The 27,348-nt window shown below is 42.7% G+C and overlaps 2 protein-coding genes across 5 annotated transcripts in view; one reads left to right on the top strand and one right to left on the bottom strand.

The window, feature by feature from the left end:
* The window catches only part of LOC308478115 (TGF-beta receptor type-2-like), a 37,137-nt gene extending 29,444 nt beyond the window's left edge, over nucleotides 1–7,693 (top strand). For both annotated transcript variants that reach the window (XM_081007429.1, XM_081007428.1), the window contains exons 4-7: nucleotides 1,655–2,466; nucleotides 3,633–3,774; nucleotides 5,310–5,437; nucleotides 7,028–7,693. In XM_081007429.1, coding sequence (XP_080863555.1) covers nucleotides 1,655–2,466; nucleotides 3,633–3,774; nucleotides 5,310–5,437; nucleotides 7,028–7,270 — 1,325 coding nt within the window. In that variant the 3' untranslated portion in view covers nucleotides 7,271–7,693. The remainder of the gene's footprint in view (nucleotides 1–1,654; nucleotides 2,467–3,632; nucleotides 3,775–5,309; nucleotides 5,438–7,027) is intronic.
* A 930-nt stretch (nucleotides 7,694–8,623) lies between these two features.
* Nucleotides 8,624–27,348, bottom strand: part of OSBPL11 (oxysterol binding protein like 11) — a 47,490-nt gene continuing 28,765 nt past the window's right edge. For all 3 annotated transcript variants that reach the window (XM_081006767.1, XM_081006768.1, XM_081006769.1), the window contains exons 5-13: nucleotides 26,459–26,638; nucleotides 23,927–24,128; nucleotides 22,607–22,752; nucleotides 18,146–18,286; nucleotides 17,034–17,523; nucleotides 14,118–14,304; nucleotides 12,169–12,351; nucleotides 11,513–11,666; nucleotides 8,624–10,401 (exon numbers count right to left, since the gene is read on the bottom strand). In XM_081006767.1, coding sequence (XP_080862893.1) covers nucleotides 10,324–10,401; nucleotides 11,513–11,666; nucleotides 12,169–12,351; nucleotides 14,118–14,304; nucleotides 17,034–17,523; nucleotides 18,146–18,286; nucleotides 22,607–22,752; nucleotides 23,927–24,128; nucleotides 26,459–26,638 — 1,761 coding nt within the window. In that variant the 3' untranslated portion in view covers nucleotides 8,624–10,323. The remainder of the gene's footprint in view (nucleotides 10,402–11,512; nucleotides 11,667–12,168; nucleotides 12,352–14,117; nucleotides 14,305–17,033; nucleotides 17,524–18,145; nucleotides 18,287–22,606; nucleotides 22,753–23,926; nucleotides 24,129–26,458; nucleotides 26,639–27,348) is intronic.

The raw sequence follows: 27,348 nt of genomic DNA on the forward strand, positions 1-27,348 counted from the left end.
AGACCTGGCCTCTGCTCCATAATCTTCACTTCACAAGGAAAGATAGTGGTGCCCGGTCTTGGTCTCTTTCCTGACCAGAGCTGCACTTCCAGGGCCACTTGGATGCAGTGTGAAAGAGCTTCTTACTTGCTGAGTGTGGCTGGGGAGGAGAGGGAGCATCTATGGCAGCTCCACCCAGCAGGCTCCTTTCACAGTGATGCATTTTGTGCTTCTTATGAGTGCATTAACAGCACCCACCACTGGGTGCTTTCTGTTTTCCCCCCTACAGAGATTTACCTATTTAGGTGCCTCTGGGAAATTAAGAGGTCTCAGCAGCACTGCACCTAGCTGCCCCATGATAAAATTAAAAAATCTGTGAGTTAAAAGGGGGGGGGGGAGGGAGTGGAAGGAGTCTTGGGAATCAGAACCTCTGGACCACGCTCCCATACTGCCGCTGGACGGACTGCTTTTATTTAGCATTCCTTTCTTAGATTAATCTGATCATTGATAGCAGGGCCATTTATATTTTCAAAAGACCTGGAGCAAAGGAGTTACCAGCATTTTCCACCCTTGGTCTCTTGGGTTTATGATCTAAGAGCTGAGTTTTTGTAAAGACTATTCATTTTAGTCGGCAAGAAAGATTTGGCTCTGTCATCTTGAGTGCACATGAAGCTGCTTATACCGCCGTCAGATCTACAGTACACATATACTAATTAACAGCACATCTCAAAAGTCTCCGGCATGTGCTTTACCCAATGAGTTGGGGCTTCTTCCCAGATCAGATCTCCTGACTATGTCTGAGAACAAAACAACTAACTTACCAAATTGTAAAATGGGGGGGAAATTTGCCTGTTTCCTAAATGCATGGTAAAGTGCTGTGATACAGATGACTGCGGCTGACTTGGTTGTAATCTTTGAGTGGCTGCTGCTCTGCCAATAGTTGCTGAGAATAAAATGAAAAGCAGAGGGGGACCTGATAACCATCTTGAGCTCCTAGGAGGAAAGGTGGGATATACATGTAATAATAAACAAATAATAAATTAACATTTGCCACGTGTTACGACTGCATGGCTATTTTTTCCAAAATCGCACTACAGTGGTACCTCTGGTTACGTACTTAATTCGTTCTGGAGGTCCGTTCTTAACCTGAAACTGTTCTTAACCTGAAGCACCACTTTAGCTAATGGGACCACCTGCTGCCGCCGCACGATTTCTGTTCTCATCCTGAAGCAAAGTTCTTAACCCGAGGTAATATTTCTGGGTTAGCGGAGTCTGTAACCTGAAGCGTATGTAACCTGAAGCATATGTAACCCGAGGTACCACTGTATATATTAAAGAAAACAGACAACCAAGCAAACCCATGGTAGAAAATGTGAGCACTTGAAATGCTGAGCCCTAGGATACAGGAGAAGGTACATAGGAAGCTGCCTTATTCTGAGTCAGACCATTGGTCCATCTAGCTATTGTCTGCACTGAGTGGCAGCATCTCTCCAGGGTTTCTAGACAGGGAACATTTCCAGCTCTAACTGGAGAAGTTGGGGATTGAGCAGTGATTCTTCCCCACAAGTTATTAGTTTTGTTCATTCTTCGCTAAGAAAAGCTGTTCATGTTGACTAACTGGCCTGTGCAGAGATGTTCTTGCTGTATATTATTTTTCGCTTTCCTTTCGCCATAGGATACTCCATGCTACAAAGCAAAGAAATAATTCCTGTGGCAGCCATCAGCCTGTTGCCCCCACTGCTGGTTGCCATCATGATAACGGTGACGTTCTATCTCTGCCGAACCCACAGGCAGAGGAGGAGAGCCAAGGAATGGCCCCAGAAACAAGTCCAGCACCGCCCACTGCCTGAACCCAGCAGAGCCACTAGCTACGACGAGATACTATCTGTCAAGATTGACCACCGCGTCACCCTGAGCATAGCCTGCGCCAACAACATCAACCACAACACGGAACTGTTGCCTATCGAGCTAGATGAGCGAGTCGGGAAAGGGCAGTTTGCAGAAGTCTGGAGAGCAAAGCTGAAGCATGCCTCTTCGGGACAGTACGAGACGGTGGCAGTGAAGATTTTCCCCTGCGAGGACTATGCCTCCTGGAAAAATGAAAGCCAGATCTTCAGCGATGCCAACCTCAAGCATGACAGTATCCTTCAGTTCCTCACGGCAGAGGAGAGGCACTCTGGACTCCAGAAAGAATACTGGCTCATCACGGCCTACCACAGCCAGGGAAACCTCAAGGATTATTTGTCCAGGAATGTTCTGAGCTGGAGGGACTTGCAGAAGATGGCTGGCTCCCTAGTGAGTGGTGTGGCTCACTTGCACAGCGACTACACTGCCTGTGGCAGTCCAAAGATCCCCATCGCCCACCGGGACATCAAAAGCACCAACATCCTCATTAAGAATGAACAGGAATGTGTGCTCTGTGATTTTGGGATTGCTCTGAGGCTGGATCCAGCCTTAAGTGTGGAAGATTTTGCAAACAGCGGACAGGTGAGTGCTGTAGAATGAAACCAGCAGAGCAATCCATTCTGCTTGATGGAAAGTAGAAAGATCTTAGCTTCTTTCATGCGCTAGCCATGCAAAGAGTTCTGCGCACTGTGCAAGGGGCAGTGGGGGCTATGCCACTGGCCCCACCCCAAAACATCATTTGATTTACCAATCCCAGCTTCCATGTGTTGAGCATGGACATTTGCATAGTGGAAGCCTGCCTATATAGGTTTTCCATGTGATCTAGAACCCTGCGTGAATGGGGATCCAGGTCACATGAAAGCCTACTGCATCTGTAGAGCATGACGCTCATAAGCTTCCCCTGGACAGCCTGTTCAGCATGTAAATCTTGGAGGTGGGTCCAGAAGTGCTGCCTGCTGCCCTTTCCATGGATGGAGGGCCCTTCTATGTGTGAAGGGGGTCCTTCAGAATGGCAAATATAACCCACAATAGCAGACAGCAGGCAGTATGAAAAAGCTCTGAAAAGGCAACGCTGCTATGGAATTTGCTGCAGGCATTCAGCATGTTCCATATACAAACATGCAACTATGATTTAAGAGAGCGTCCTGCTTGTTGGTACACAATTGGCTTGGAATCACCTTTGTTGCTGAATGACAAATAGCTACTGTGTTCCGGGTTCTAGAGGTTATCTTGTTTATGGCAGCTAGTTTGTAATCAAAAGCCGGGGCTACTAGATCTTCCCAAGCTCTTTTTGCATTCAAAATCTAACACCACTGCAATACTCAATGTCTTTCCCCTCATGGTGGAGCAGCAGCAGGGAGAGGAGTGATTTGAGCAGAAAGCTGCCCACTGGACAGTAGAGTGGTACTTTCCTCCATTCAAACTCACAGCTGCCCACAGCACCTTTTGGTTTGAATGAAACAAACAGAAAACCCAGGAAAGAAGCTCTCAATTATTGTCACATCTAATTTGGGCCTTGGTTCCCATCCCAGTAAGGGCTGGTAAGTTTAGAGAAGATTTTATGGTCACTTTCCTGGCTACCCTATACTTGGACAAAAACCTGGAGATAAAGGGGTGGAGCAACTCTGGAGCATAAAAGGTCCAGTCTGTATCGCAGATCTTCTAACGCATTGCAGCCTCCTTTTAACTTGGAATCACCACAGCTTCTCTCCTCCACCCCTTCTAACATCTACTCAATTTATGGCCAGGTGGGCACTGCCAGATATATGGCTCCTGAAGTTTTGGAATCTCGAGTGAATCTCGAAGATCTGGAGTCCTTCAAACAAATGGATGTTTATTCCATGGCTCTGGTTTTATGGGAGATTGCCTCCAGGTGTGACGCCATAGGAGGTAAGTCTATACCAGCAGAGTCTTCTGTCTTCCAAGCCCCGCTTTACACTGGGCAAAACAAACATGGCTGTTCCAACATGCCAGAGGGAGGTGGGAGCAAACCTTAGTGCAGAGAAGCTAACCTATGGCCATCCCACCCTAGATGCTGATGAACTAAAACTCCCAATATCTCTGACTGCCAGTCATGTAGGTGGAGGCTGATGAAAGCTGTAGTTCAGCAAACATCTGGAGGGCCACAGGTTAGCCACTCCTGCCTTAGCAGAAGAACTCATTTCTCAGATGGAAGGAGGGCATCTCTTGCAAAAATGGGTCTCAGGTAGCAAGGCCGGGAAAGGCTCCTGGCCTCAGGACTCAAAAAGCCACACTGCCCATAGCCAAGGCAAATAATCCTAGGATAGATGGGCAAATGACCTGTCTCAATAGCATGGGGATTTGTGTGGCTCCACAGTGGAGATTGTATTGCCTCTCCACAAGGAAATGATTGTACCATTTTATTATGTTAAAAGAGGCGCCACTAAGAGCCTGCTAAAATGAAAGAAAATACCAAGAAGATTGAAGGAAGCATTTGGAGTGTGAATGGCCACTAAAGGAACCCATGTTTCATCAGCAGTAACAAAAATTCATTAACAGGGATTAATTTATTGCTGTAGCATTTCCCGCTACACAATCAGGCTTTGAACTGGTAGCAGCAATGCTAACCTGTCCCGCTAATTCAAAGTGATTTGGGCTTGTGCTACAAGGGCAGTGTATGTGAAATCTATGGGCAAATGTGTTAACAGGATGGTGGGGATGGGGAGCTATACAGCACTGGTGCAATATGGATTCGGGTTCATTTATCTGTCATTACATTTATATCCCACCTTTGCTCCAAGGAACTCAAGGTGGCATGCAAAGTTTCCCCCCTTTCCACTTTTATCCTCAAAACTAACCTCAGGTTAGGCTGAGAGGCAGTGACTGGCCCAAGGTCACCCTGTGAGCTTCATGCCTGAGTGGGGACTGAACTCCTGGTCTCCCAGGTCCACCACCCTAACCACTACAACAAGCAACAAATACTTAGCGGCCTCTGCTGTGTCCTACAACGTGGTCCATTAAGGAAGTACCTGCTGTACATCCACACACACATCCCTCTGCATCTCCACATCTCATACACAACCTGGTTGGGCTGTAGGTGCTACTGCTTTTAACAGTTTACAGGTTTTAAAACCAACTGTGGGCAGCAACCAGCCAATACCGTGCTGCCAATACTAAATGAAGCAAGCTTCTTTTCTGAAACATACAGTGGCATTTCGACAAATCTTTAAACGTGCTGCCTGAATTTAAAAGTGTCCCCTGTTCACAACCTGGCTGCCAAGCTTTGTTATCAATGAACAGTTCTTCACCAGGTACAGCTGCAAGCCGCCACTAGAGGTAGTTTTATTATCTGTTTCCTGGTGAATGTTCTCGGTGGCACCACAGCACTGCCCCGACAAGTACATAGTCAAGGTGTATCTAAATTGCATGCACATCTAACTAACACCAACGCTGCTTCCTTGCAGAGGTGAAGAACTATGAGCTACCATTTGGATCAAAGGTCCGGGAGCAACCCTGCATGGAGGTTATGAGAGATGTTGTATTGCATGGTCGAGGGCGTCCAGAGATACCTGGCAATTGGCTGGTGCATCAGGCAAGTACAAAAAAAGAAGGTAAAATTTATGGCTTTGCCATGAGACCACCTTCTTTTGCCTACTCCTCCTCTTGAACTGTTTCCATTCAAGCTTATAACTGAGAACTGGTGCTCGTTTGTTTTCTTCTTTCCTCCTCATCCGTTTTGGTTTCTTTTCTTTTTAGATCGAAAGCCTGAGGGCAGGGGCAGTCTTATTTGTTATTGATCTCATGTTATTGATCTCTGGAAGCCCTTCCTCTGAAGAGCAGGGCAAAAATGCTTTCAATAAATATTTCTGAGCAGCAGACCTAGAAGTGTGTGGCTACACAAACAACATTTGCAGAAAACTTGAAGCCCCCTCCCCTGCCCCCAAAAAACACTGCCCCCCCCCCCAGGTTTCTGAGGCAAAATGGAGACTTTGGGGGAAATTGAAATTAACATACTTACTGTATTTTTCGCCCTATAGGACACACTGGCCCATAGGACGCACCTCGTTTTTTTTGGGGGGGGGGATGAATTAAAAAAAATTATTTTTCCCCCCCCAGCCGTGGGGCTGGGGCGGGGGAAGCCCGAGCTTCCCCCGACCCCAGCCCACAGAACAGGCTGCAGCCCCAAGCCTTGTGCGCCCACGGGAACTCCCGCCGGGCTCACAAGGCTTGCGGATAGCTTCCTGAAGCCTGAAGAGCGAGAGGGGTCAGTGCACACCGACGCCTCTCGCTCTCCAGGCTTCAGTGAAAGCCTGCATTCGCCCCATATGACGCATATACATTTCCCCTTCATTTTTGGAGGGGAAAAAGTGTGTCCTATAGGGCGAAAAATACAGTACTTTCTTATCAAACCTAATATGTTTTAACATAAAATGCATCCTAACTTGGCACAGTACAATTTTATATTTGGAATATTTCTGAAATGCAGAGAGTTGCCCTCTGTATGTTTACTCATAACTAATACTGATTCTGTTCGGTGGCACTCTCAAAGTACCTATGATTACAGTCTCAGAAGAATAAATTTTTACGTTTTGTACAAGCACCGTTGCAAATGCACCCAGTATTGAAGAGAGCAAGCTGTCAATTGCTACCGTATGCTGCCTTGCACATTTTCTCATCTTAGTTTATTGTAATTTGAAGAGGGGGGGGGGGGGACTAAAAGCAGAAATCAATAATTTTGTATTAAACAAAGTGAAGTGTGCTCGGTGGACAAAAATGGCCTCATATAGTCACAGTCCTCTCATGAACAGTCCTCTTCTCCTCTTAAGGCATTGTCCTGAGAGATGGCCCCCCCACTTTCCATTATAACATTGCCCAAGACCCTTCCAGTCAATTTTTAGTTGCCCCAGCAAGTTTATTTTTTGGGAGGTGAATGGAATACGGTGCCCCTTAATAGGGAAAAGGAAATCATGCACAAAGCCAAAAATCATGTTACTGAGCCAGTAACGCACACTGATTGCTCTTCTTTTTATTTCAAAAGTGGGCAATAATTGCAGTGAAGCAGAAGGAAGAGCACGGAGGAAGGTATCATAAATATAATGCATGTCCTTATTTTGATGCCCTGTTCGTTTCGTTCCCCCTAGATTTGAGATTGCTAACTTCCCAGCTTCCTTCTTAATTTCAGGGAATGCATGTCCTGTGTGACACCATCACAGAATGCTGGGACCATGATCCTGAAGCCAGACTCACAGCTCACTGCGTGGCAGAGCGCTTCAACCTGATGGTGCAGACGGATTGCGATGACATCCTCAACAACAACAACAGCAGCAGCAGCAGCAGTAGCCATGGCAGCAGCCTTGGTGATGAGGCAAGCAAAATGGGTTGCCCAATAGATGAGAATCAAGGGAGTGACAGGAATATCCAATGACTGGAGGAAGAAATAAAAGCTGGACAGAAGCACCAATGGGCATGCCACTCAGAAAAAAAATATACCTCCCCCAAACCCCATTTAGTTCTCTGAATGAATAAAACGTATTTATAAGCCCTTTTAATTTACTAGGCAAAAAGGCAGAGTCACTGTATTATGTTCAGCACGCAATATAAATCATTTTATACTTATTTTAAATGTATAACACAAAAAATTCTTTATTTTTAAAACGATTCACAATTAATAGGCATTTTTAAAAAAAAAACCCATCCAATCTTCATTCTTTACGAGGGGGTAAGGCAGAGTCTTGACCCTAGCCTGTTATTAGATCACACAAGAAATTGCTGGAACCATTAGGTGTTAATCACAGAAGAACTCCATTCGCTTGCTTTTAAAAAAAATAAATAATTTTTTCTATTAACACAGGCTTCCAAAGTTTTGAAAAATTAGTTACATCTCTCAAAGACTTTGAAGAAACCCAATATTGATACCATGTTTATTCCTAAAGTTAAGGTTTGACACCTAACTGTCTGCAAACTTTCCTTCCTAATTTCCACTATTGTCATCTCAGCCATAACCCACATTTTGTCTAACCAGCTTATTTGTTCTTTAAGCTGTCCTTTCACTTCAAAAGAACATCTATTAAATTAGAACTCCAAAGGAATGCAATGTGGGCTTCCAAGTAAGAGCCAGGGCTTTTCAGCATCCCACCCTTTCTAGACGAGTACCGCACGCCACCTGAAAAGCCACTTGTGAAAGTCACTGCTCTCTTTGGACAAGACAAGGCGTTGGCTACTGGATGAGGAAGATCTCTGCACAGGCCTGGGGCTTTCTGGATTCTGGACTAAGATTGCAACTGTAAGCATACTGGGGAACTTAAGTTCTATTGAAACCAAGAGGAGATACTTGAACTACATATATATTTATGTTTCACAGTGAAAGACACTGGCTTGTGCGGAAACCTGGCATTCTGTAGCAACTACTGGCAGATTTCTATTTCTTTTGTTATTTTGAATGGGCTGCTTTCCACGAAAACTATACAACAAGTTCATGGAAGCATATAGCTTGCCTACAATGCCAAAGCACCATCTCATCTTAACTTGCAAAAGCTGTGCAAGCTCTCTAGGAAGAGAAATCTGGATGCTTCAGAAGTGGCATTTGTGTCATCTGCGTGTTTGAATAGACCAGAGCAGTGTGGGACAGGAGAGAGAGCGCGCGTGCGCGAGAGCAGAGATATTCTTAAAAGCCCACAAATTCTGAACTGAAAAATCCTATTCCACAATTTGAAGCTGAATATGCTGTCAGCATTGAGCACCACAATGATATGAACACAGACAAAAAACAAACAAACAGTTCCGTTTGGTAGCTTTATTTCCTTCCCTCCCCATTTTCTCACACATGGAATTGTACACTAGTCGCATTAAGATTTCAGTGCATTTCACAGCAAAAAAAAAAAAGTACAAGGGAATCTTAACACATGTGCATACCCCCCCCCCCAAATTCCCCCAAACACTTTTCAGACTTTGTGGAAAATGAGGGTGATTACTTAACCACTCTCGGGTGCATTCGGATAACCTTTTCCCTTAATATGGAAGAAAAAAACTAAACACACTTGACCAGCACACACAGAGTTTGAAGGTTTTCATGATGGCAGGGAGAGGCCCCACTGTTGACACAAACCAGAAGATGACAGATAATGGTATATACACTGATTGGAAGACTACATCAGAAGAAACAGAGTAAGGCACCACTCTTAGAAAAATTAAGGTAGCTTGTAGTAACAAGAATGAAAGCCATAAATCAGTACTATTCTTAATTGCCAGCAATTCTTAGACTTCAATAAAATATTGGTATCATAAAAAACAATGGACGATTTTACCTGAACATGGTTTTCCGGTATCAGATTGCAACTGGTTTTGTATGTAGTCCCATAGCAAAAAAACAAGCCTTCTCAGGTGTTGTAGAAAAACCAAAGTGACGGTCTTTGTACTCAGCGGGGACACAAAGATGTCTGACTCGGAACTTACACAGAAGACAAATGAAATCACTTGTCTGGGCAACCTGCAACACTGACTCTGTCTCAGAGATGATCCATGGAGAACAGTGAGTGGGGGCAATGAAGTATATATATAGATATTTAAAAAAGGACACATCAGTCAGGTCTGAGCTTCAGTCTCTTCAAAGAGACAGAACATCTTCAGGGTATTTACAGCAGTTTGCTAAGGAAATGAAGCTGGGGGGAGGTTAAGGGAAATTCTAGAGCTCAAAATGGTTCTGAATTTTACGCTTCTCCTTCCACCTTTCTCTCCACAACTCTTTCACATATAGGAAACACCCCATAGTTACAATTCTAATCTACTTTAGAATGTTGTGTGGGGGAGGGGTTGTTGTTTTTTTTTAAAGGTGAGGTTTACGTGACTCCCTCATTCTTCCACAGCCATGCGCACATTGCCTCCGAAGAATAATTAAAAAAAGAAGTGTCAAGTCCTGATCCAGACAGTTCAATAACACTGATTCCAAGGTCAACATGAAGAGCTTCCTCTTCAAGGTTTTCAGCAGGAATAATAATTCAGAGCAGCAAAAGGTGTTTCTCTATACGGGCACTGAGTAGTTCAGAAACAAGTGGGAAATGGAGCACAGATTGGGAAGAACTGTTCAGCTATTACTCCAGAAGCAATTCCACTTGGGCAGAACAGCATAGCAGCTCTGAATGCTACTGTTTCTAGAAGATTATATATATATATATATATAAAATCTTAGGCAGCTTTTGCAGTAGGTGTGCTTAGAAAGAATACAATACACAGTTCAGATAAAATCTTCAGTGCCATATAAAATGTTTTTTGAAGTGGGGGGAGAAGACATACCTGGCAAGGTTCTCTCTCGCTATCTTTTGATTTTCTGCAACTTTAAAGTGCCCTAGTAGTTTATTCCATTATGCTTACTTAATTTTGTGCAATTGTATAAAAATCCCAAAGGACTGTTAGTGAGACACAGCATTTTGGAAGTTGTAGGGATTAGAACAAAAGAGAAGAATAATTTTGAAGAAATGTCATCTAGTTTGTGTCTGCTGGTTGATTTTGTTCGGCAGGCATTCTTTTCCAAAGAGGGTTATAATAAACCCAGCCCTCTCCCTGCAATTCAAACAGAGAACAAGATTACTTAGTTGAAGAAAAATTCTCCATGTAAATTCAATGGCAAATGCTAATTGTCCTAAGAACTGAGTAGTACACTACTGCCCAGAGACTGACCATAACCATAATATCTGAAACCACAATTTGATCCTTCTCACTATCCACAGTTTAAACAAGCCACAGTTGCCTGAGTTTGGATACCTTCAGGAAACCCACAAATTTCAAATCAGAAGCTGAATTTACAGGTACAAAACTGGAGAGTTGGAAGGGGACTATATATGCCTGAGGTTCATTATGACCCCCTTAGAAGAAAACCAGAGCTTTCTAATACATCTAGGAACACAGGTGACCATTGTTCTCACCCTGGCATCTGATTGGCTACTGTGAGAACAGGAAGGAGTAGACGGGCTCTTTTTATGTTCTTCCAGGAAGCTGCCTTACACTATGCCAGACTATTGATCCATCTAGCTCAAAATTGCCCACATTGTTTGGCAGTGGCTCTGCAAGGTTTCAGATAAGAACATTCCCAGTCCTACTTGGAGAAGCCAAGAATTGAATTTAGGCCCTTCTGCATAGAAGTCAGATGCTCCAACGCTGAACTACAGATGAACTGAGTCAGTGTATAGTCTGGCCCTTACAAGGCAAGAAAGCCTAATTTTGGACTTCCTCCTTGGGCGCTAGAGATTCTTCACCATAGCAGCTAATAGTTCATATTAGGAGATCCCTTGTTCAAATCTCAGCCACAGACAAATCACAATATATTATGCTTGCAAGATAAGGATAATAATGCTAACCTACTAGACAGGATTGTTGCAAATGTGTCTTATTAATATGAAGCCAAAACTGCAGTTCAGTTCCAAAAAGAAGCATATACATTGAGCATGTAGAGAAACTGAAGTGAAGGCATTAATCTATAAAATAAAGTGGCAAGAAAAATGTTCCAGCAGAGGCTATTTCTATTCAACTATCTTCTGTTTATATGTGAGCTTTTCAAAAAAATGCAAAGAACTAAGCAGAGAATATTTTTTATATTTACAGAGGCAAGCAATAGCCCCTATGACATGCTGGAAGGTTGGCATTTTAAATATTCAACTTGTGTTGAGTTACTTACATCTTTGACGAAGTACTTAGTTTGCCATGGTTCTCCTGTCTCAGCCCGGAGTCGTTCTTCATTTCTCTGCCGTTCCTCAAGTGCTTTCTTATGCTCCGTCGCCTTATCAATGTCCCCGTCCCTCAGAGACTCTGTCACATGTTGCCACAGCTTCCTGAATTAAAAAAGGTACAGCTGACTTCAAGCTCTCTTAGCAGGTCAGTGTGTTGTCAATACTTGCAGCACATGAGCAGAATTCACAGCTATAATCTTGGCTCCTCTCAGATTAAGAATAAGGTGAACTGAAAGGCAAGAAGGAACTGCCACCGTATCCTGGAAGGGCTTTCTCTCCAGAAAAAATTATGAGGAACTTGCAGTGCAATATAGAATATAGCTGTTACCCAACTGAAGAATAAAAATGCATGGCAGCAGTGGAGAACCTCAGTGCAGCCACATTTAACGAAAGTGCTAAACCACTCTGTGAAGAACCTCTAATTCTCTGGGCCATTTTTTGAGAGAGCCTCCTATGCTCATTTTGGTTTTCCTTAGGTTTTCCTAACACATTTTTTTAAAAAAAAACCACTTTGGCTCCCACAAATATGAATGAAAAAGAAATGCAGGCATCTAAGTGTACTCAGTAAGTGTTAATTGCGAAAACATAAAAGAACTTCTCTTACCTGGATTCAAATGCCCCTTGTTTCTCAATGGGTCGGACTCGTTTTCTTGTGACAGACAGCTTTGTCAAGTCCATGCATTTTGTCTCTCCATTGCTGTAGGTGAATTCAAGGATGCTATTCCATTCCCCTTGCACTCTACAGACAACAGTGTTGGTAGCATTCTGTTTCACCTCACCGGTAACCCTAAAAAAACAGCATTCAAAAAGTAAAATGTGACAATAGCTGGATTAGCCCACGCTCTGTATTCATGTTGGGATACAGCTCACATTGTGTTATTTCTTTTTAGAAACAGAGGAATACATGCAAGTTCTAGTACAGCAAGATTTGAGTGCTCGTCATTTTCTTTGCAAATGTGTTTTAAAAAGCTACATTTCTAATGTTTAACTGTGCAGCTAGTTCAAAACAGTTTTCAAAAGAAACAAAATAGTAAACTTAGGAGCCCACTAATTATTTTTGCACTCATCTCTTGCATTTTACTTCTTTAAAAATCATTGTTTTCTATTGATGGCAGCTCAAGAATTTCATGCCATGGAGGGTTGAGAGAGAGAGAGAGAGAGAGAGAGAGAGAGAGACTTAAGTATGTGGCTTGCCAATTAATACCGAACAACAAAGTTTAATGGGAACTTCACCAAATTTGCCAAATCTAGCGTACCAAAAAAAGAGAGCATTTTGCTTACAATTCAATGCTAGATGAGTTTCTGGTGGTCTCCTCTAAGCTTTCTAAGATAGGAATACATTAGACTGGATAAACGTTCCTCTGCAACAAGGGTTGTAGCCCTCTGGCTATTGCTGGACTCCAACTCCCATCAGTCCCAACCAGCATGGCCAATGGTCAGGAATAAGGGGAGCCGCAGTCCAACAACCTCTTGAAAGGCTATTGGTTGGCCACTGCTACCTTAACATGCTGATTACAGAGAAGTATTGCAGATTTTGGATTACAGAGAAGTATGCAGTTTTCCCAACATCCTGTTAAAAATACCAATACCAACCAATACTAAATATGAAATAGTGTCTAGATATTATATTCTATTTTAGGTAAAACTCCCTGAAACCAGATGTTTCCCTAGCATTATTTTAAACCTAAGCAAATGCAAATTGTACTATGGAAGCCACCTTCTGCCTCAGCAATTCAGCTGTGCACAATACAGTTCCGCTCAATAAAAAGTATTTAATAGTAAAGTTCTCTGAAAAATCTATAGTGACATTATTTTCATTACAATATGAACTAGCAGCAGAGTCACTATGACAGCATTTTCTCTCTCTTGTACTTATGACTACAAAAAAGCTCAGACAAACACTAATCCAAAGTCCCATTGGTAATTGAAACTACAGACAAGTGCTTTGATGTATTTGAAATAGTTATTGGCCATCTTTCAAGGCAAATGCTCTCTCAAGGCACTTGATATAGAAGCATAATATTAGGAAGCACAATTTCAATAGCACAACACAATACATAACATCCTGCTATTATTTCCCACTACTTCCCTGCCAGGGGCCAGAGTTCAATCAATCTTTTGCAAATATTTAACTAGTTAAATAAATCAAGGTGGTTTTAGACGCTGAAAATCTAGTTGAGATTCCTGCACTGCAGGGGGTTGGACTAGATGACCCTGAGGACCCCTTCCAACTCTACAATTCTCTGAAGATCCTTTTCGAGATACTGAGACTCTTTGACTTGAAAGCAACATTCCAGCAAGCACCAAAAGTATTTCAGAAAAGGTTTAGCTTCCTTTTAAATGTCCTTCTCAAGTTTTCAGAACAAAGTGGTGAAGTGGCTTGCTTAGATCAGTAGTAGCGGCAGCAGCAGCAGCAGCAGCATACATGGACTTCGTTTTTACAACATCCAGCTCAAAAGAGGAAGATGAAAAGATGCCATTCCCATAAGAAAGTTACCTGCAATTGATTCTGCACTACATTATACAAAACGCCTGCCAACCATAAATACTTACCGGTGAAGCTTGCCGCCATAGAATGGTTTGGTATGGAAAGTAATACTTGCAGAGTATCCCGTTTTTGCACAATTAACACTGACTTTTCCTCCCAGTTCTACCCAAGGGACAGTCAGAATTGACCGAGCATATGCACAAGGCAGAGAAAACGTGTATTCCTCTCCATGGTCCAAGAGACTTAAAATACCTGCGAGACAAGAGAGATGCACATCATCTCCACAATAACAGAAACAAATAATTCATACTCCCCATATTTATATTAGAGGATGCAGAGAACCAGGACTTTTTTTAAATCATTTAGTATCATCAATGATATACTTAAGGTGACAACAGCCCTTTTCTTTTAACTCACAGAGGAGCTACTTGCACAAACAGTATAGGGTTGTATCCAACCAAGCTTGTTTGTTTATAAAAATATTTATATATTGCTATTTTATAAAGTTATCAGAGTGGTTTACAACAAAAGTACATAAAAGCATGCAGCAAAAACCATATTAGAAAGATTAAAATCAGTTGCTGTTCCGTTAGTGCAAGGACTTTTTCCTGTGCAATATAACTTCTTCCCCTGAGACGACCCCCCCCCCAACGCGCCTGCAAATATGTTCTGGAGGGTTGGCAGATTCTTTGGAATAGATGGGAAGAAGTCCTATTGCATAGGTGGAAATCCTTGCTCTAACAGGACTTTGTTGTATATACAACCCATAGTATATATGTTAGGAAATTACGATCATTAATTGTAAAGACAGAAGATATACCCCCTGTTTTCCTGTGAGAGATAAAATTAATTGGGTTCATCTCCATTTGCATTTTCTACTTAAGAGGCCAACATAGTTTAGAACAGTAAAGCCTATGACCCTTCCCCCCCCCCCCCCAACCACAATTCCTCTACATTTCTGAGGCTTGCTGGTATCTATGTCTTACTGTGACTTGTCAAAACAACCCTACATTACAAAAAATGTCTCCACTGTATAATGTTGAGCAACGGAGTAAGATTAGTTTTGGGTGCAAGATGGATGGCATCGCCTCTCACAAGGAACTAGAGCAAAGCAACAGTTTCAGAAAAAGGGGTCTGTGCGCCTGAAATTCTGTAGGAAATATCTGAAATTAACAGAAATGCGCAATGCAAAAGAAGCAAAGAAGAAACTGTTGATACTGAATGGAATGCATACTAGGCCAGGACATAGGCATCATAAAAGAAGACGCAAAATACATCATCTGGAGACAAACTTTTTTTATCATTTTCATGTGCTACAAGATTACCGAACTTTGTCCCAGCTGCTCCTAAAACAACTGAGGTCCCCTGTAAATTCTGACAGGACTGGAGCCTTGTCTTCTTCTCTGACCAAGAGACCAAAGAGAGGTTGCCCTTGGAAGGAGACCTAATCCTGTAGTCTGTTGCATCAGCAGCTGGCTGGGTCAGAGGGCATAAAAGCTCAGCTGCCCTTGGGTGGTAGGCTTGCCACCAAAAGGGTGACACTAAAGGAGTTCATTCCTCATAAGGTGTCTGTGCTTCTTGCACAGGGTGAGAACCTGGACAGTGAATTGTATGACTGGAGAAAGTTGCCAGATTCTTCCAGGGCAAGAGCCTGCAATGTGAATATGAGGCAGGATTGGAGTGTGGCAGGGACTGGGTGGTTTGTAAATGCTTTTAGTAAAGCTGTTCTTAACCAGCTAGATACCTTCTGGGATAACTGATGGGTGGTACATTTTTTGTTGTTGGGCTGTTATTTATATTGTGGGCTTGTGAAGAGCTCAACATGGTTAGGGTGAGAAATGGTTATGGGAGACAAGTTGTCACTGAAGTTGAGGGAGAGGCTATTTACACCTTGATTCTTTCTCCCACCTCTCCCATGGCTGGGTTCCTGGTGGTTCATCTGCTGTGGCCATCAGCCTGTCCATGGTGCATATGAGAGCTGGGTGGGCAAGCTGGGAGTTGATCTGACTCAGCTCTGCCCACCTGACTACAGCATCAGCACAAGCTACAGAGATAGGGTGGCAATGGAGTGGATGTGGCCCATAGTACTTCCACGTACATCACCAGAAAAAAACCCTGTCTTGGAGTTGGTTGTTGGGGCCTGTACCTGTTGTTGGGCCTAGAAGACAGTCAGCAAGGGTCACTGCTGGTTTACCATCTACTCTGCTGCTCACCAGCTTATCTGACCAAGCTGATGGGCATGGTGATGGAGGAACCCCTAACAATAGTCCTGGATGATGTCAACATCCATGCAGAGGATGCCTCAGGTGTTCCTTTTCAGGACTTCATGGCCTCCATGACAGCCATGGGGCTGTCCCAAGTTATTAGTGACCCAACACACTGGCCAGGGCACACCCTCAATCTGGTCTTTGCTCCAGATGGAGGAAGGGGTTGTCTGGAAGTAGCAGGAGGCTCACAGTCAAACCACTTTCTGGTGAAGTATGGTCTAATGGCTTTGATCCACGCCTGCAGGGGTGGGGTACTGAATTGGAGGGCCCACCCCCACCACTGGAGATTAATGGAATCCAACGGGTGCCTAAATGCCCTGGGCCTTTTTCCCAGAGAGTAGAGCAGACAATCTGTTTGAAACTTAGTTGCTCTGTTGAACAGTGAAGCACAATGAGCTCTTGACATGGCCATCCCTGAGCATCTCTGACACCATGGAGCCCCATCTTCACAGGTTAGATCAGTGCTTCCCAACCAGGGCCCATATGGCCCCTGGGGGGCCACAGCACACAGCTGCCCCCCCCCCCCCCGGCTATGTCCATGGGCAGGCCACAGGAAGGAAACAAGGTCGGAAGGGGGCCACAGTTGGAAAAAGATTGGAAGACACTGGGTTAGCTGACAAGTAAAGCACAAGTGGTGAAAGACACACTGTGAAACCGACCAAATGTGAGTGAGCCTATTGTGGCAAGTGGCTAATTGCAGCGTTCTCCACTTACCTTCGCCAACCATAGTCACGCCTATTGACATTCCTAGGAATTTACTTTTAGTCCAGACGTGAGCATTGACACACATATTCCTTTCTACACATTCGGCATAAAACCCTGAGACTGGAGGGTGATGGGACACTTGTTCCGCTACAAATCTGACTGTGTGGTAGTCCGATTCTGCTTGTTCCTGTGACTCTTCTGAGACAGTCCCTTGCTCAGAGAGGGAATGGGATGAAGAGTTACTACTCGTGTCGGATGGTACTCGGCTCCTCCACGAGCAGTGAAACGTTTCCCCGATGATCGGGTTGTATGGCTTTTTCGCTATTGCCCCTTTGCGACCTTCATGAAAGGAAGTGAGGTAATATTCCACAAAGCGGATCATCCTCTCCTCGGGGCTGGCGCCACTGGAAATCGCAATGAAGAGATCTGGGTGGGACATGAAGTCAGCATACATTTCCAGCAAAGAGCGTTTCTCTAATATAAAAGTGGGGAGTACCACCTGAAAAGAAAGAAAGGCATGAAGCACACCTAAAGCTTCGAATTGCAAGTGATGGGATAAGGGTATAACGCTTTTCTAATCAAAGAGCACAACCTTAACTAGCGCAAACAAGAGGAAGACATGTTATTTTGTGTATTCTGAAAACGCTATGAAATCCTTCCTCTGCCCCCTCTTCTTTAGGTGGAGGGTGGCTGTCTAAAGCTAAGGCATCACTTACACTTATTGGGGCTCCCTGAGTGTTCTAGAACCCTGATTTTCCAGGGCTCTGAAATGTACACCAAGCCTCCACAAGTGCAGGAAGCTTCCCATTGCAGTCCATGGTGGTCAACAGGAACGACAACCTGGGGTGAGATGGAACTAGTACACACACACACACTGAGCAGATTCCTTATTACCCAAAAGAATTCCTAAATAAACAATTCTGAGAGCGCAGTTCAACTAGCTGATATAAATTCAGCTGGTAGGAATGTCTTAGCGAGGGCTTTTTTGTGGGAAGGGGACCAAAGGCTTAATTCCAAGTTAATTAAGTTGTCTGTGCAAATCCAGATGTGGCTGGGCCAGCCTTCAGTTCCAGAAGCACTTCCCTCTCAATTTCAAGAAGATTAATGTTTCAGTCACTTACTCTTGTTAAGTCCATGCCAAGTTTGAGTTGAGACAGGAGATGCAAGATAACGCTACGCTGTTCTTCCACGGCTCCAAGGTCATCCTCTTTAAGTTCACATGTATCCTCTATCTCCTCATCTGGGTTTATTTCCTCTGGTTCCTAGTGTAAATTCCAAAAACAAATGACACTTCAAATAATTTACCAGCCCTAAATATCTGGGCTGTATAACTTAATCCCTCTTCCTCCCAAGCACGACGGTTCAGTCATCCTCCCAAACCTCACAGATAATCACTCATGTCTCAAGCGACATCATTTGTAGGAGTGATACCGAACAAGCCACTTAACAACAGTTAAGGCTGCAAGCTTCAATTAATAGTGTGATCCTGAGAATGACAAATCAGAAGAAAGACTTAGTCCCAATTAAACATCCTAACTAATTTCTCGGGCTGACTGAAGAGAATATCACTGTTCATCCTCCACAGACACACTAGCTCTCTTCTCCCTATGGAAGTTTTATTTTAAAAAAACCCACAAATTTTATTTTTAGTTTCTCTACAAAACTAGCCCATATGTATGATTTCACTTCTAGGAATAAAAGACACAAGCTAGTAAAGCTGACAGCACTCAGTTTAAACCAATGTCAGTGTATCTCTTCTGCAATATGGGTGGGATTTCAATATGCTCATTTTTTGTGTCTCTAGGGTGCTATTAAAATAGGAATTATTATACAATCTGGATTTCTACACTGATAAAAAATAAATAAAGATGGTTCAGCAATGAATAGTAGCCTTTGCTTACAAGTTCTTATGCTGTCCAGGAGCATTCTTTAATGATCTCAAACACACTCAGGGTTTTGGTAATATGTACATTTACTTTATCTGTTAATTAAAAGCTGGGTGTTTCATCAATTGCATTTTAACTTCAGCTGATAGACCTGCTTAACAGATAGGTATGATCATATTTTGCCTTTGATGGAACAATTTTTTTATATTTCTAGTACTTGCTGTCAGTTTCCTGAAATGAACAAGACAAAATCACTGAGTGGGAAATTAAAAAACCCACTTTAATAACAATTAAATGTAAAACAAAAATAAGAGGAGTAGCATATGTTATGTTTAATGCTAATGGTGCTCAGTTTCTCCTATGTAGAATGATGACTTCAAGTATTACAGATGGAAAAAAGTGGGAACAGTAAAAGTTTTCTGACAGACTTGCCCTGAATATAAAATGTGCCAACACACAAAAAAGAAATAAATGAAGTATAGCCTGCATGTATCCATGTATCACAGGATATGAAGTTTACTCTCCCAGAAGGAATTCCTGCTTGTCCTAAGTGGAATAGCCAACTACAAATTGGCTATAGAACAAGCATAGCAGAAGTATTTAGTAAGTTGACCTGGTCTGCCAGACTCAAAGGTCTATTAGCTCCAATGGCAGAGAGGGAATGATATATTCAGTATCATGTCTCACCTTGGAAGAGGCAGACTGAAGACAAAGACAGATAAGGCACACCAAGTATTTGTTTTTAATTAATTTTAATACTGTATTTTAAATTGCTGTATCCCACTCTGGAACCTTGTGGTGAAAGGCAGGTAACATTCTGAATAAACAAGGAGTCTTAACCACTTAACCACTATGGTATCTATCAAAATGAGCAAAGCCTTTTCAAACATACGGACCCAGGAGTTACCCTCCATATTCCACAAAATATTTGTCAGTGATATTAATAGAGACTGCTTATAGAATAGAGTAACTGTGAATGCTTATTGTTCCTATGTCCCATTTGAAGTGTCCTTCAAAGCTATACTGAGTAGACATCTTCCTTTAATAGTTCCTCGGAAAGGTGCAAAAATATTACCCCCCTCTTCCCTGCTTTCTCTACAGGCGCCAAAATGCATCAGTATTTTAGGCTGTGGCAACGATTCTTCAACAGTAGGTCTGGGAATGTCAGTGGGTCCCACTGCACTTTCAAGTGGGCCTCACTGACACAGCCCACACTGTGTCTCCTCACTTGCCCGCCCTGCCCCTGCCATTTTGGTTGGACTGGTGCCAGTACCAGCAATTCCTTGCCGAGAAAGATGGGCGGGAGTCAGAGTTGCGGTGGGGGAGGAAAGGGAGTTTTCCCTTCTCTGAGAGGAAAGGGCAAGAGGAATGGAAGGAAATTAGAGATGCAAAAGGCTAATACAGTGGTACCTGAGGTTACAGACTCCGCTAACCCAGAAATAGTACCTCGGGTTAAGAACTTTGCTTCAGGATGAGAACAGAAATCGTGCTCCGGCAGCACGGTGGCAGCAGGAAGCCCCATTAGCTAAAGTGGTGCTTCAGGTTAAGAACAGTTTCAAGTTAAGAACACACCTCCGGAACAAATTAAGTACTTAACCCGAGGTACCACTGTACTTAAAAATAAGTAGCAACTGGAAACGGAAAGGAGATGAGAGGAAAGCTGTTGCAGAAGAAAGAAGTGAACATAAAAGGGTAAGGGAGGAGGAAAGGAAAAACTGGCAGCTTAGGTAGATAAGGCACAAGTGTTAAAGGAGAAGAAATAACAGGAGATGAATAAAGACTTTGAAATGGGGTGGGGGAGAGTATAATATAAAAAGACTTCTCCATCTAGAGCCTCTGAATCAGCAAATTCTACCTAAAATGGGCAGGCTGAGTCATACCACCTCAGGGCCAATATCTGTACTGCGGAACTTCTTGCCACAAGGAAATCGCTCTGCCAGGGAATTTAGAGATTTCTGAAGTGGAATTAGATATCAATGAAGAGCGATGTCAGTAACTGCCAGCTGATTATGCCTGTCTCCGTCTCTACCTGCCACCATTTTGTAATTGTTTCTGCCCCTGAGACCCAACAGTTTTGTAAGTGGTAGCCTTCAGTCCTCTCAAGTGGGCCCTGGGGGTAGAAAGTTTCAGAACTGCTGGGATACCTGAATTAATTTTTCTGGGATGGAACTATGGTGGATATTCATCCCAGTGCGGGCAGAAAAGTAGCTGAGAGAACAGCCACGTTCACACTACTACTGCTATTGTGGAAATTCAAAAGCTTAGCAACAGGCCTTGCTCATTCCAGCAACTGGGAGAGAATACTAAGGAACAGGGGATACAGGAGCAGAGGTTGGGGGGCAGCAAGAACAGCATAGGAAGTGGGCTATGAAACTGACTCTTGCCTATGGCTGATGAGGGAGATGTGATTTCATTTTAAATCATCTAGTTGCATCTTACTAAATGAGTTTATTTCTTTGCTTGTATTTGTATTTACTTGTATTCCTCTCCCAGCCTTGCAGTTCCCTGCTCACGGCATACTGCACTCCGAATTCTATTCAGTTACATACACTCATCATTTAGGAATGCTTGGGTGTGTGGGGATTTCTGCCTCAGTGAAGAATGGGTTGGGCACCAGGTCTTTTCAGGTACAATTCAGTAACTCCTCTAAGTAACACCATCAAGTGCTGCAAGCAACAGGGTGTGTAGTGGGAATTTGCCATCTCCTAGAGCAAAGTATGGTGGTAACCAGGGAGAAGTAAAGAAAAGCTGTAAACAGCAGTCATCAGAACAGGAGCAGCAGCCATGACGGGGCAGGTAGAGAAAGGGAGCCTATTTTCTTGCATTGTCTCTCCAGGGTGCGTACAGCTGCTGAACTGTCAGTAAGTATACTGGCATCACATTCTTCCAGTAAGGGTATTCCACTTCTGTAACTCAGTTTCTTGTTTGGAAGCAACCATGATTCAAATCCTAGCTTTGGCTTCCAACTCATTAAAAAAACTTAAAACACACACACACTTTAAGTAAAGTTTAAATCAAATGGGCAATCACTAAATTTCTTCATTTTAAATGTGGGAAATGAAGAAATGACAGCACCTGTTCACTACAATTTTCATTCATGCCAAGGGTCATGGTTTGCTTTCTGAAATATGGTCGTATTACAATTTTTTAAATAGCTTTCATTATATCCTTCCAATTTAAGATATTTTATGATCAGATATGTAGTTTTACAATGAGATCTTATAGCTTGTTGCTCCATTACTATTCTAATCTGCTGTTAATTTTTACGAAAGGTATCTATAGATTAAGTGACAAAAAATATATATTAAAAACATCCAATTGAATTCTCACTTTATCTTGACTGATCTGGGCACATATACCTGGAAAGGTTTTCACCGTTTAATCTGCTTATGGCTTTGTAACTATATTTAACTGCATGGGATTTATTATAATTTACTTAATTATTCCTTTCATCAATGCTCGCTTTTCCATATTTCCTCCTGTTAATGACAGAAGGGAAAAACCTACAACTTAAAAAGTGATACCTGTATTGATACTGTGTTACTTTTCCCTGTTTACACTCACAGAAACTGTTTACACTCTGATTTTTCTCAATGATGCCTACTCAAAATAGTAGTATATTAAAAGCCTGAGCCGTCCCCATTTCTTAAGTGAAGGAGGAAAAAACCAAAAACAAAGCACACAACAGGGGCTTACCCTGGTTAGCTGACAGGAACCTGAAATGGACTGCTCCTCTCTGATCGATGATGGCTTGTTTTGATCTGCTGGGAAATTCTGATCTGCTCCATTTTTGAAGTGGTTTGGCAGGGAGATCTTTGGTTCCAACCAGCTGATAGTTGTCCCTGAAGCAAACGAGAGTTTACGCTGAAACTTGCTCATATTCTAGAAGCGTATTTTGTTTTTCAAAAAGGCAACTGTCATTAAGCAGCTTTACTCCCCCCTCCCCCCAAAATGACTAAAAAGCAACTGAGCTTGCTCAAGCAGCTACAAAAAAACAAAGATGGGTGCAGGAGAACACCACCTCCTCGGGTCATTAGAATGATGCCTGTGATTGGGCCATGATGAAACACACAACTTGCTCCGGCGGAGGAGGAGATGGGGTTACGAAAGGTGTAATCAGACACCAGTTAAAGAACCCAATAAGACTGGGTTGTTACGTAATCCCTTTGGACAGGTTGCAGCATCGACATTCTAGCAACACCAGTAGGGGAAAACAATTGCAAACTGCAATTTATTTCTAGGAAGTAAAGCTAAAACTAAAGAACACATGTTTTGCCAGCGGTCTTGCTGGAGCAATGACGGGAGAGGGGGGAATACTTGGTTTTGCCCAGCTGAATAAATCTCTGTTGAATAAATAATAGTTGCTTGCAAATAAAAGCTGCATCATTTGGAAAACTGTCACCCGTTCGTTTAATGATTCTGGTGTCTCCAATTACCCCCCAGCTAGTCTATCGGAATGGATACAATTCCTCATCAATAATGAAAATGTTCCATTCTGTTCTCAAAAGCTAGTGTGTGTAGACTCTAATAATGCCCTATTAAAAGAAACACATACACAAACTTGAATAAAAGAACAGTCAATCTGGGACATAAACATTACTGGTAACTTGGCATCTTCGCTGATCACAGTGCTGGATTCTGAGCTGAGCTGTTACACCATACAAGGACCCTGGGGAAGTTCAGCGGCAGCAGCTATCTAGGTTGACTGAACATTCCCCTTTGGGTATGATCTGAAGGCACATGAGGCCACCACCATTTGGAAACTAAGCAGGTCTGGTCTGGGACTGGCTGGTGCCTGGATGTTGACCACTTAGGAACGCCATGTACACCATTGTGAATTCCATGAAAGTAGTGATGTAAACTCATGATAGGCAATGCTAAAGTGCAAGCAGCAAAGTGGGAACGTAAGAACTCCAAAGTACTGAAGGCATTTAAATGTGTTTCCTATTTTGCACAGAAGAGAAAGATCAAATCAAGGCTTCATTAAAAGAAGAAGACAGAGCAAATATAACTCACCAGTAGGTAAGGACCCTTTTTGTTGCGATGCATGCTGGAGCTGAAGAATGTGGAAACAATCGTTTAAGCAATTCATTGTGGCCATAGAGGTTGCCTTGAGCATCAGCAGGTCTTGGTCCAAGGAAGAAAGATGGCCAGAGGAAGGAAGACATTCTATGTTCCTTATCAAGTCTCTCTGCTGTCCCTCAGCTTGCGACATCATCTAGCAGGCAAGCAATGCACAAAAGGCTGAGGTTTGGGTCATGTGAAACATCAGCTGAACTCTCATTTACCTAAAATTCCTTGTTATTCAAATTCAGTGTGCCAATGTAACATTATGAAAAGAGCACTTGGGCTTCATCCAATACCCTGAACTCTTCAAACATCCAAACTATGTATATTGTTAAATGAAGCTACTTCTTACTTCAGTGGAGGCAGTGGAACAATGTCCTTCACCATGCCCAAGAGCTAATGGCTAGTTATGGGGGCACAGGACAGGTCATATGTAGCCTGCCTTCCCGCAAAAAGGAACAGCCAAGGGCTCAGCAAAAACATCTGGGGTGGGTGTGTCTGCCTCCATTGCCTCCCAGGTCTCTGCCTAATTATAGAGCCTGCCTTGCGTTGCAGAAATGGCTTGAGACCTCAGGTGGTTCTTTAGTCAAATTATCTTGGGAAATAACTCTATCTAAACTCACCTAGCCAGTTTTTTTGGATAACCTACTCATTCAAACCAGCAAGAACATATTGCATATTCAGACTAAATAAGCAACCACACACACAAAACCTATTTTTAAAAGCACCATATGATGGTGCCAATCCATTCCTTTAGAACAATAATAATATAAATGATCACATTCCACTCCTTTGCTGAAACCTATGGCAGCAAATTTTTAGTTTTTAATTTATTAGTACTGCATTTTTATTGCCAAGGAGAGGCGCTTGTGGGCCTTTTTGCCTCGCATTCTAAAATAACACAGTTAGCCTTGGTTGGGCCAGTGGGTTGGGGTGGGGGAAGGTGGAGAAGACAACCATTTACTGTGAAATGTCTTGGGCTGAACCTGAATGGAAGAAACATTCATCCTAATAATCTACTACACAAAAGTATCAGCCCTATATTAAAAAGAAGCACTATTCTTTTCTCTACTCAAAACAAGTTTTATCTTTTGTGGATGCTTCAGATGGGATGGAAACATGGTAAGATATCACATATCTCCAGAGTCCTGCACCTTCCCTCTTGTCTTGTCTTAACCCCCCACCCCACCCCCGCTTTCTGAATGAAATACTTCAGCATTGGTTTTAACCGCAGTCAAAGATTAACCACAATTCTTCACCATCTTGAAGCCTCAAACCTGTCCAGTTCTCTGTCCTGCTTGTTCTTAATGTTCTTTTTAGACAGAGGAAAGCCAGAAATGTGGTATGGTTAATACTGCCGGAGCAAAGCCAAGCACCAACCTAGAAGTTAAGACACAGTAGCAGAAATAGCTCTGCTTTGGATTTATTGAGACTTTAGAAATCCACCTTTTGAATCGAACTAGGTTCACCCTGACTTTCATCATAGTTGGTGCTCAGTAGGAATGAGGAGTTACCATATCCTCACCCCTCAAAACCCAAGGGTAAAAGGATGTCAGTGGATCCTAAACTCCAGTGTTTTCGACTTTGTTTAGAGCAGATGATGAGCAGGCAGCACAGGACGTCTTGTCCATGATCACTTGACAGAGTACTGAGAGCACAACTGGGTCACTCTACTTTTTGGCTATGTGATCTATTATGCATGGCGATCTCAACCTTCTGTAGCCAGCAATGAGAGCAGATTACATAGATAATTCACTGCACAGCTTATTCAAACGAATATAAGGGAGGCTACGAGAGGGAGACTGATAGAATTTCATCACCATCCAGTGCTACATTCCAGCCCTAAGACTTATTACAGGAGTGATGATGGAACTAGTCATGTGTTTCCTGCTCAGTTTCCTAATTTAAAGAATCATGGTCCAAGTGTCTGAGCTTGCTTTTCAAGAAAGAGCCAATCCCAAGTTCAGAGAGTAAGGTATCTCCCCACCCTTGTTAGGTCAAGATAACACCTGTAACCCCTTAGTTCCATGTGTAAGATTTTCTTTTTCATCATGAAAGGATTATTTATTTATTTATTTATTTATTGAATTTATACCTTGCCTTTCCATACAAAATACTCAAGGAAGCCAACAGTAAAATAAATAAGAATAAGTCGCAACTATCACCCCCGGGTACCCAGATAAAGAAGTATAGAGAATGGAAATAGCAGTTTATCAATTACTAGTTTTGTACTAGCGACCCATGATTAAGGCAGCGAAGAATGAGAGCACATGTTGAGCTCAATGCTCACTGCCAACCTCAACCTGAGTAGATTAAGGGAAAAATAACCAGAATAAGTCATTGACGCTGCAATGTGTAAATTACTATTATCATAAATTCAATTATCGTGCTGAATTTCAGATAGTACAGGGACTATTTGCTTCCCAAAGCAAGCTCTTCTTAACCAAGAAACTGGTAAAAAAAAGTTAAGATTATACTAACCTCTCGTACATCGATTAAATGATCTGGCTGCAAAATGGGAATTCTCCTACCAGCTGGCAGCTTGTGATGCCCAACATTAAAAAAGGAAGCTGCATTTTGGCTGGGTCTTCTTTGCACACCAGGGGAGCCACTTCCTTGAGATGCAAGAGAGAAGCTGCGAGATTTCAGAGGAGGATTGTTCTGGTGAACAAACATACATATTAGGAAATACTTGAAAACTAATCTTTAAGTCTCCACCTTTTTTTACTTATATACATATTAAGTACATAGATATACTATTAGAATATGAACTCAGTAATTTAGAAAACCCTGAGGACTGGCTAAATCATCAACATATATTCAGGCCTTGACCAATACTAAATATTCTTCAGAATGTGGAACTAGCACCCATGGGGCTACTGCCCCATCTCCCGCACCATGCTTCAGTGTACAAAAGAAAAGAGACACCTTCTCTGTTGTGCTGTACGCACTGTACACCTAAATTACATCTACAAGAAAAAACAGATTCACAGTCTAATCCCATGCATGCTTCCTCAGAAGTCCATCCCACTGGGTTCAACAACAATTACTCCTAAGTGAAAGGGATGCAGTTTTAGTTTTAAGGACTGCATTGCCATTACAATTTAAGGAAACAGACTTCAGATATCCCAAGTGCAGAAGAGACAGTGGTCCACGCAAAAAGCCAAACCTAGTTGGAAAGTTGTAGAATTTCCTTCTCTGGGTGTTTAGCTAACTACCTGTCAGATTATTTAGGTTTTACTGAACAGTGCCATAAGACGCTACGGAGAAGTCACTTCAGTGGCAATCAGAGGTGGTCCCCGCTATTCAACTATTACAACAAATACACACTTAAGTTTGCAGCATCACATTTCAAATAAAACGTCATTAAA

The sequence above is a fragment of the Podarcis pityusensis genome (assembly GCF_964106645.2).
Source record: "Podarcis pityusensis genome assembly, chromosome: 1".
Taxonomy (NCBI): domain Eukaryota; kingdom Metazoa; phylum Chordata; class Lepidosauria; order Squamata; family Lacertidae; genus Podarcis; species Podarcis pityusensis.